The sequence below is a fragment of the Sabethes cyaneus genome, chromosome 2, assembly GCF_943734655.1.
Source record: "Sabethes cyaneus chromosome 2, idSabCyanKW18_F2, whole genome shotgun sequence".
NCBI classification, from domain to species: Eukaryota; Metazoa; Arthropoda; class Insecta; order Diptera; family Culicidae; genus Sabethes; species Sabethes cyaneus.
Window position 1 is genome coordinate 11,892,087 of NC_071354.1, and position 10,922 is coordinate 11,903,008.

The following is a 10,922-nucleotide window of genomic DNA, read 5'->3' on the forward strand; positions in this document are numbered from 1 at the left end:
ACCATGAAAGTTATGATGGACAACTATAAGTTTGATAGTTTGGCTATCTTTTCTGACGATAAATTTTATTGTTTTTATTGTATTTTGTATCCTACTGTTTCCATAACTTCTATCTTCGTGTTATGGTTATTTTTTCCGGGCAATCAAATGATTCTAACAAAAATATTACAGAGTTGTAGCTCCAGTTGATATTTCTCTCAAAGTTTGTTATAAATGTGGTAAAAAAACTTGCAAAACGCAAAATGTTTTACAAAGATTCTATCTCGTTCTGTTACTTATAACATACTTTGTTACATTTTTATTATTATTTTTTATTTATTATTGTAAAACAGAGCAGAATTCTAGTTTTTGTGACACATCTTGATATGAACTAGATTAAATTATATAATTATTTAATATATTGGTGATATGTCTAGAGCGGATTTTGTTAAACAATAAAATAAAATTTATCGCCAGAAAAGGTAACCAAACCATCAAACTTTTTGTTGTCCACCATAACTTTCATGGTTTTCAGAGATTCTACCATAAAAATGACGGGTTGTTAAGTATCTTAACAATAAAAAAATCTAGTTTTTTGCGTACAAAAATTTTCATTTACAGTAAAAGTTCTCGTCCTTTTATGGTAATGTTTTTAGGCGAAACAATAAAATATAATTTAAAAGGCAGTAAATTTATGATGAAATATGGCCAATTCTATAGCATAAAATAAGAAACAAAAATAGGTATAAATAAAATTTGAATTTGAGGCACTTTTACAATAATTTTACCATAAGTTTCAATGTTCACAATAAAAATACTTAGAATTCATCCCGTTATAAATTAGTTATTTTCATTTGATTGGGTATCGGCTGGAACGCAATAATTAAGGACCAAACAGAATGCTGCGTCCGTTAACGTTATTTTGACAATTTTCGCATACGTTTACTGGCAAATTGACGCTGACGGATCGTTGACGCAGCATTCAGTTTGGGTCTTTATTGAGGCATTACTGTCTTCAAATTTGCATACAAAATTTTTTCCCGCATCCTGGCATTCTCTGGCTGAGGTCGTTGCAGGAAAACTTTGTTGGCGAATATCAGTGCGGTTTTCGAGAGGGACGCTCCACGACGGATCTTGCGACATATCCCCGATAAATTCCGGGAACTCAATCTGAAAAACTCATCTTTGGTTTATAGACTTCAAGGCGGCGTACGATTCAGTCAAACGAAATGGGTTATGCTTGAACATGGCATTCCAAGAAAACTGATTAAGCTGATACGTGCTACTCTTGATGGTTCAAATTCAAGCGTCAGGATAGCGGGTGAGACATTGGACTCGTTTGTGGCGTTAGATGGTTTGAAGCAAGGTGACGGACTATCAAAATTGCTGTTCAATATTGCTTTGGAAGATGCTATTCGAATGGCAGGCATGCTGCGACGATAGGGCTTATCATAAATCCTACCAAACTAAAGTATATGGTAGCTGGTAGACAGCGTGGTAACCATTAGGGTGTTTGGCACTACGGTGGTCGACGAATTTGTTTGTTACTTTTGTAACATGCGACAACGATGTGAGTCGTGAAATAGCACCCTCTACGTATTACATTGCCAGCTGGGGTCCGTTAGCCTGCAACCCCTCACAAAACGCGTGCTCTCTAAGACGCTAATTCTCCCGGTGGAGCTCTTTGCGTTTTTGAACGTAAAATCCTACGATCAATTCTAAGCGACAGTGTGATTCTTCTGGTTCTTATGGTTCTCATGGTTTTCATGTCTTTCATGGTTCTCATGATTCTAAAGGTTTATAGGGTTCTCGTAGTTCTTATGGTTCTCAAGATTTGGATGATTCTCACGGTTCTCTTGGTTCTTCTGGTACTTTTGGTTCTCATGATTCTTTTGGTTCTTCTGCTTCTCATGGTTCTCACGGTTCTCAAGATTTTGATAGTTCTCATGATTCTCATGATTCTCCAGGTTCTCCTGGTTCTCATGACTTTCAGGATTCTCGTGGTTCTCATGTTTCTCAATTTGTTGGTGGTTCTCATGGTTCTCATAGTTCTCCAGGTTCTCCTGATTCTTCCGGTTCTCATATTTTTCATGGTTCTCATGGATCTTCTGGTTCTCCTGGTTCTTCTAGTTCTCATAATTCCCATGGTTTTTAGGGCTTTCGTGAGTCTCATGGTTCTTAAGGTTTTGGGGGTTTTCATGGTTCTGATGGTTTTCAGGGCTCTCATGATTCTCATATTTTTCATGGTTCTCAAGGATCTCATGGTTTTGATGGCTCTCATGGTTCTTCTGGTTCTCAAGGTTTTGATGGTTCTCAAGGTTTTGATGTTTCACATGGTTCTCCCCGTTCTTCTGGTTCTCGAGATTCTCTTGGTTCCCGTGGTTTTCCACGGTTTTCAAAATTTTGATGGTTCTCATGATTCTTCAGGTTCCCTTGGTTCTCATAACTTCCAGGATTCTCGTGGTTCTCATGTTTCTTAAAGTCTTGGCGGTTCTCATGGTTTTCGTGGTTCTCATGGATCTTCAGGTTCTCACGGTTCTCATAGTTCTCCAGGTTCTTCTGGTTCTCATGGTCCTTATGGGTTTCAGGGCTTTAATGGTTTTCATGGATCTCATGGTTTTGATGGCTCTCATGGTTCTTCTGGTTCTCAAGGTTTTAATGGTTCTCCTCGTTTTCTTGGTTCACGTGATTCTCCTGATTCTTCGGTTCTACTGGTTTTCTTGGTGCTCATGGTTCTCAAGGTTTTGATGTTTCTCATGGTTCTCCCCGTTCTTCTGGTTCTCGAGACTCTCTTGGTTCTCCTGGTTTTGATGCTTCTCATAGCTTCCAGGATTCTTATAGTTCTCATGTTTCTTAAAGTCTTGGCGGTTCTCATGATTTTCGTGGTTCACATGGGTCTTCTAGTTCTCCAGGTTCTTCTGGTTCTCATGGTCCTCATGGTTTTCAGGGCTTTAATGGTTCTCATGTTTCCTAAGGTTTTCAGAGTGCTCATGGATCTCATGGTTTTCATAGTTGTAATAGTTTTCAGGGCTCTTATGGCTCTCATAGTTCTCATGGTTCTCATGGATCGCATGGTTTTGATGGCTCTCTTGGTTTTGATGGCTCTCATAGTTTTGATGGCTCTCATGGTTTTGATGGCTCTCATGGTGCTCGAGGTTCTCTTGGTTCTCAAAATTTTGATTATTCTCAAGATTTTAATGGTTCTCACAGTTCTCTTGATTTTTCTGCTACTTTTGGTTCTCATGGTTCTTTTGGTTCTCCTGGTTTTCATGGTTTTCATGGTTCTCACGGTTCTCAAGGTTTTGATGGTTCTCATGATTCTCCAGGTTCTCCTGGTTCTCATAACTTTCAGGATTCTCGTGGTTCTCATGTTTCTTAAAGTCTTGGCGGTTCTCATGGTTCTCAAGGTTCTTATGGTTCTCCTGATTCGTCTGGTTCTCATGGTCATCATGGTTTTCAAGGATTTCACGGTCCTCATGGTTCTTAAGGTTTTTAGGGTTCTCATGGATCTCATGGATTTCATGGTTCTGATGGTTTTCAGGGCTCTCATAGCTCTTATGGTTCTTATGGTTCTCATGGATCTCAATGTTTGATGGTTTTCATGGTTCTTCTGGTTCTCAAGGTTTTAATGGTACTCATGGTTCTCCACGTTCTCTTCGTTCTCATAGTTCTCTTGATTCTTCGGTTCTCCTGGTTTCTTTGATTCTCCTGGTTCTCATGGTCTTCATGGTTCTGAAGGTTTTGATGGTTCTCATGGTTCTCCCTGTTCTTCTGGTTTTCGAGGTTCTCTTGGTTCTCGTAGTTCTCAAGATTTTGAAGGTTCTCATCTGAGAGAGCGGAGCCAGCTGGGATTGTTTTTGTACATCGAACTGTCGGGTGAAATCGGATAACAACTGTCACTGTGAACCGGGCTAGCTTGATTGAATAAAACAGGAGAGGTGTATTTATTTGCAATGAAAGTTCAAACCACTCGCAAACCCGAGCATGCTGACTTGATTTAAATGGTGCTATTTGAATTTTCTGCATCAAATATAAGAAGATGAAAACAAAAACAATCAATCTGTCACTGAGCTGGCTCCTCTCTCATAGGTTCTCATGATTGTCCAGGTTCTCCTGGTTCTCACGGCTTTCAGAATTCACCTAGTTCTCATGGTTTTCAACATTTTGGTGGTTCTCAAGGTTCTCATAGATATCATGGATGTCATGGTACTCATGGTTCTCAAGGTTCTCAAGGTTCTCAAGGTTTTCAAGGTTCTCAAGGTTCTCAAGGTTCTCAAGATTCTCAAGATTTTGATGGTTCTCATGGTATTCCTAATTCTTTTGGTTCTCCTAGTTCTCATGGTTTTCATGGTCTTTATGAATCTCCTGGTTCTCATGGTTCTTAAGGTTTTGATGGTTCTCATGGTTCTCCTGATTCTTCAGATTCTCCTGGTTCTCTAGGTGCTCCTGTAACTCTCTGTTCTCATGGTTCTCCTGATTCTTCTGATTCTCGTGGTTCTCTTAGTTTTCATGGTTGCCTTGGTTCTTGTTCTTGTTCTTGTTCTTGTTCTTGTTCTTGTTCTTGTTCTTGTTCTTGTTCTTGTTCTTGTTCTTGTTCTTGTTCTTGTTCTTGTTCTTGTTCTTGTTCTTGTTCTTGTTCTTGTTCTTGTTCTTGTTCTTGTTCTTGTTCTTGTTCTTGTTCTTGTTCTTGTTCTTGTTCTTGTTCTTGTTCTTGTTCTTGTTCTTGTTCTTGTTCTTGTTCTTGTTCTTGTTCTTGTTCTTGTTCTTGTTCTTGTTCTTGTTCTTGTTCTTGTTCTTGTTCTTGTTCTTGTTCTTGTTCTTGTTCTTGTTCTTGTTCTTGTTCTTGTTCTTGTTCTTGTTCTTGTTCTTGTTCTTGTTCTTGTTCTTGTTCTTGTTCTTGTTCTTGTTCTTGTTCTTGTTCTTGTTCTTGTTCTTGTTCTTGTTCTTGTTCTTGTTCTTGTTCTTGTTCTTGTTCTTGTTCTTGTTCTTGTTCTTGTTCTTGTACTTGTTCTTGTTCTTGTTCTTGTTCTTGTTCTTGTTCTTGTTCTTGTTCTTGTTCTTGTTCTTGTTCTTGTTCTTGTTCTTGTTCTTGTTCTTGTTCTTGTTCTTGTTCTTGTTCTTGTTCTTGTTCTTCCCGTTGCTGTTGTGCTTAAACTGCCCTTAAACTGACATGTTTTATTTATTTATTTTTTCATTGATTCAAGATCAGTATGAGCTTTGGTGAATCAAATGCAGGTAAAAAGGAATTAAACATCGTAAGAACGTAATTACGTGGATAAATTTTTCGGAATTGAGTGCAAGAAGACATTCCCCCAGCACAGTTCAAATAGAATTAACTTTTATCGACATGATTAATTACACTCTTGGGTGGAGGGAAAATTTTCAGCTATGTTACGTCGATAAAAGCCAAACAGACAATGCTCCTACGAGACGGTGGATACTTTCGTGGACGGAAACCCCTACTGGAAGCCGGTGGGGACGAATTGTTCTTTGTATCATGCGACAAAAAGCCACAGGAAAGGTAGCAAGACTCCTTCAACTGTCGAAGAAAAACCAAGCTGGGTGGCGCAATGAATGAACGTTTGCCCCCTTCTCGGCTGGTACCGACCGCACACACACGTATATAATCTGGAAGCCACACTCCAACCGAAGCCGGAGTCAAATCACATAAAGTACCAACTGAAACAATGTGTAATTCTGCAGCTGTACCAAGCAGGGGGTTGGTAATCGAGAAGAAGTAACCGCATTGTGCCAAAATTCTTGGACAGTTCTCTCCAAATCACTGGGTTGTGACCCGTTTGGGTCTGGTTTGTTTGTTTCGATTTGAGAATTTGTTAAATTATTCATTAAAAGTTGATCAAAACTAATTGTTCCACATATAGTTTAGGAAACCATAACCTAAGTTCATTTTTCATTTTTTTATTTTCTTAAAATTAGTAGAAGCAGTTTGAACGATTTTTATCCACTAGTTGTTATCAAAACTTTGGAAAACACTATCTTCTTATTACGTGAAATTTCTACCCCGCCTTAATGGGCCACAGAGGAAAGATACTTGCTTGCTGTACTTGTTTCCGTTTCGGGAAAGAGGAAACAAGAACACTTCCTTTGTCTCGTAAGGCAAACGAGAGCTCTCTACGGGCCGAAATCAAAGGATCGTAGGTTCACAGAGGAGTTGATTGCTCATAGTTTTGAGTTCTAAACAAACGACCAAACACTGCACACAGACACATACACACATACCTACAGTTACTGGGGAAGTACTATGTGGTGTTTTGTTTATTTATTGCACGTCTCTATCCAAAACCCGCACAAAATAAAAACAAAGCAATCCTTGCCGCAGCATAGTCCGCTCGAACCGAAGCTCTTTTTCTGTGCCTGGCTTCTGAACGATAAGGAAGTTGTAGTCATCTGGTTAGCAGAGCAACCCCAACACCAGTAATTGCGAGAACAAATGAAGCAAAAATAAATACCAACCCGAAAAGAAGCTACAATTTAATGCTTCTTGGCAGGATTTGATTTTTTTGGTTTGGTTTAAAAGGAACTTAGCGCTCCACTAGGCAAGTCAGTGAGCCAACCCAATTTAGAAGCAAATATCCAGCTTAAGTTACACTCCTTTACTGTAAAATATCACATCATTTGCCTCAATCAATGCCTTCGACATGGGGGATCAGTTGGGAAAATAAAGCCGCATCCCGTGAGGAAAATCGCACATAAATTGAATCATTATCAGCCCTTATTAGAATCGATGTTCCATGCGCAGCATATCGAGTGTCACCGCACTAAGCCGATCGCCACTGTACCCACCGCACTGCCACAGGCTGGCATGGCATGGCACACTACGAGCAGACTACGGCATTCGATTTGGCATTCTGGCGTCCTCGTCGACCGACCCGCCGACCGAAGGGTGATTTAGAAAGTGTCAATTCATACACACACGCTCACGTGGAGAGATTTATCCGGTGGATTTACGACGAACGGCGGGCATTCGGTCGGGTCTCGTGTCTCGTAAGCCGGGTATTCAGGAGGGTAAAGATGAACCCTCTCCGAGTGTGTGCTGCTGCCATTGTTAGTCAATCACAAAGTCACACTCTTAAAAACCTGATTTATGCTAACGAGGTCGAATTTCTTCGCTAGCAAATAGGAAGACCACGGGTGTTGGTGGGTTACCGAGAGTCCTGTGTCAGAAAAATCGAAATTCGAAAGGAATTTAGTTGATTTTCTCGACAGAGGTGACGCTTCTTAATTGGCTGTGAGAATCCCGCTGCGTGCCAGAATTCCATCTTACGTCAGAGAAAATGGATCTTGATTGTGGGCCCCTAAAATATGTCACCTCCCAACAACACGTTCGGCACACCGGCACCGGTCGTAATCCAGCAGCAGCAGCAACCTTCACTGACAGTTGTTTTGTATGGTTCCCCGATTCCGGTGGTGGCGGACGAAACGACAACAGGCAGAAAGGCCGGATCGGGCAATTAATGTGCTCCATAAAGAAGCACCTCTGAAAGGAAGCTGTCGCCTAAAGTTCGCTGTTATCAAACCGAGATTGTCAAATTAACGATGATGTCATAAATTTGGGCCCAATTAGAAAAACCGAACCACCGATGCCACCGGATGGAACCCTTTCACACCGGGCTTTCAACCCCCGACGTTCTCGATGACGCTCTGCCGGATTCTAGGATTCTGGGGGATTAATAAATTTCGGCACCGATAACAAATGACACCTACCTATTGTGTGCGAGAGGGTTTGTGTTTAAAACTTTCGGTCGTTTTTAATAGCACTGCTGGTTGTTTTACTGCTGCCGGATGGCTGGTTTTATGTTGACATTATCTTTGCGTTCAATTAATCAACACGAAACTAAAAGTTTGTACTTTAGAACCCAGCTGAAAGGACACTTTGCAAGACATCATAACTAAAATGGAGATTTTAGTTGAGGAACTGAAATATAAAGTTAGATAATACAATAGAAGGAATAGAAAATAGAGCAAAATAGTGAATAGAGATTTACTGAAGTTAAACTTTCTAATTCTCTACAGACGTGTTGAAATTAGACTTCTGACTGATCGAACAACTTTCTAAGAACAAGAACAAGAACAAAAACAAGAACAAGAACAAGAACAAGAACAAGAACAAGAACAAGAACAAGAACAAGAACAAGAACAAGAACAAGAACAAGAACAAGAACAAGAACAAGAACAAGAACAAGAACAAGAACAAGAACAAGAACAAGAACAAGAACAAGAACAAGAACAAGAACAAGAACAAGAACAAGAACAAGAACAAGAACAAGAACAAGAACAAGAACAAGAACAAGAACAAGAACAAGAACAAGAACAAGAACAAGAACAAGAACAAGAACAAGAACAAGAACAAGAACAAGAACAAGAACAAGAACAAGAACAAGAACAAGAACAAGAACAAGAACAAGAACAAGAACAAGAACAAGAACAAGAACAAGAACAAGAACAAGAACAAGAACAAGAACAAGAACAAGAACAAGAACAAGAACAAGAACAAGAACAAGAACAAGAACAAGAACAAGAACAAGAACAAGAACAAGAACAAGAACAAGAACAAGAACAAGAACAAGAACAAGAACAAGAACAAGAACAAGAACAAGAACAAGAACAAGAACAAGAACAAGAACAAGAACAAGAACAAGAACAAGAACAAGAACAAGAACAAGAACAAGAACAAGAACAAGAACAAGAACAAGAACAAGAACAAGAACAAGAACAAGAACAAGAACAAGAACAAGAACAAGAACAAGAACAAGAACAAGAACAAGAACAAGAACAAGAACAAGAACAAGAACAAGAACAAGAACAAGAACAAGAACAAGAACAAGAACAAGAACAAGAACAAGAACAAGAACAAGAACAAGAACAAGAACAAGAACAAGAACAAGAACAAGAACAAGAACAAGAACAAGAACAAGAACAAGAACAAGAACAAGAACAAGAACAAGAACAAGAACAAGAACAAGAACAAGAACAAGAACAAGAACAAGAACAAGAACAAGAACAAGAACAAGAACAAGAACAAGAACAAGAACAAGAACAAGAACAAGAACAAGAACAAGAACAAGAACAAGAACAAGAACAAGAACAAGAACAAGAACAAGAACAAGAACAAGAACAAGAACAAGAACAAGAACAAGAACAAGAACAAGAACAAGAACAAGAACAAGAACAAGAACAAGAACAAGAACAAGAACAAGAACAAGAACAAGAACAAGAACAAGAACAAGAACAAGAACAAGAACAAGAACAAGAACAAGAACAAGAACAAGAACAAGAACAAGAACAAGAACAAGAACAAGAACAAGAACAAGAACAAGAACAAGAACAAGAACAAGAACAAGAACAAGAACAAGAACAAGAACAAGAACAAGAACAAGAACAAGAACAAGAACAAGAACAAGAACAAGAACAAGAACAAGAACAAGAACAAGAACAAGAACAAGAACAAGAACAAGAACAAGAACAAGAACAAGAACAAGAACAAGAACAAGAACAAGAACAAGAACAAGAACAAGAACAGGAACAAGAACAAGAACAAGAACAAGAACAAGAACAAGAACAAGAACAAGAACAAGAAAAAGAACAAGAACAAGAACAGGGACAGGGACAGGGACAGGGACAGGGACAGGGACAGGGACAGGGACAGGGACAGGGACAGGGACAGGGACAGGGACAGGGACAGGGACAGGGACAGGGACAGGGACAGGGACAGGGACAGGGACAGGGACAGGGACAGGGACAGGGACAGGGACAGGGACAGGGACAGGGACAGGGACAGGGACAGGGACAGGGACAGGGACAGGGACAGGGACAGGGACAGGGACAGGGACAGGGACAGGGACAGGGACAGGGACAGGGACAGGGACAGGGACAGGGACAGGGACAGGGACAGGGACAGGGACAGGGACAGGGACAGGGACAGGGACAGGGACAGGGACAGGGACAGGGACAGGGACAGGGACAGGGACAGGGACAGGGACAGAGACAGGGACAGGGACAGGGACAGGGACAGGGACAGGGACAGGGACAGGAACAGGGACAGGGACAGGGACAGGGACAGGGACAGAGACAGGAACAGGGACATGAACAGGGATAGGAACAGGAACAGGGTCAGGAACATGAACAGGGATAGGAACAGGAACATGAACAGCGACAGGAACAGGAACAGGAACAGGGACAGGAACAGGGACAGGAACAGGAACATGAACAGCGACAGGAACAGGAACAGGAACAGGGACAGGAACAGGGACAGGAACAGGGACAGGAACAGGGACAGGAACAGGGACAGGAACAGGGACAGGAACAGGGACAGGGACAGGAGCAGGGACAGGAACAGGGACATGAACAGGGACAGGGTCAAGCACAGGGGCAAAAACAAGAACAAGGTACAGGGACAAGGACCATCCATTTCCACCTTCCATCTGTTGTCTTTCGTTTTCCGTCTTATCTCTTCCGTTTTCTGTTTTTCATCTTTCGTCTTTCGACTTTCACCTTCCCCCTTGAAGCTCTCCGTCTACCGTTTTCCGTCTTACGTATTACCTCTTTACGTCTACCGTATTGTACCATCCGTACTCTACCCCAGCCATGCACATCATCATGTCAATAAATATTATGCAACAGGCAAAACAAAACAGACAACTCCGATCGTATTGAGACACACGGCGGGCACCGAACGCAAGCACCAGCGCCATGCATACACTTCACAAGTGCACGCATTTTGCTGAGCTGGCTCTCCGACCTGTCGGTGGCCTATGTGACTCGGTGTAAAGTTTCAAATTACAATTTCAGAACCAAATGTATCGAACAAAGAATCTTTCTGTCCCAGTAGTCTATCTCTTTTTAGCTTTAAGAGTACATTTAGAATAGGGAAAATATCGACATGCATTACCGATATTTTCCACCAAAATTTAGTTATAAAAGCA

The 10,922-nt window shown here is 40.8% G+C and overlaps 1 protein-coding gene across 1 annotated transcript in view; it reads right to left on the minus strand.

Annotated features, from left to right (window-relative positions):
* LOC128733866 (tetra-peptide repeat homeobox protein 1-like) overlaps positions 1 to 10,421 on the minus strand; it is a 56,316-nt gene extending 45,895 nt beyond the window's left edge. The window contains exons 1-2 of the mRNA XM_053827705.1: positions 9,600 to 10,421; positions 1,829 to 2,105 (exon numbers count right to left, since the gene is read on the minus strand). Of these exons, the coding sequence (XP_053683680.1) occupies positions 1,829 to 2,105; positions 9,600 to 10,421 (1,099 nt within the window). The remainder of the gene's footprint in view (positions 1 to 1,828; positions 2,106 to 9,599) is intronic.
* Positions 10,422 to 10,922: the final 501 nt, after the last annotated feature.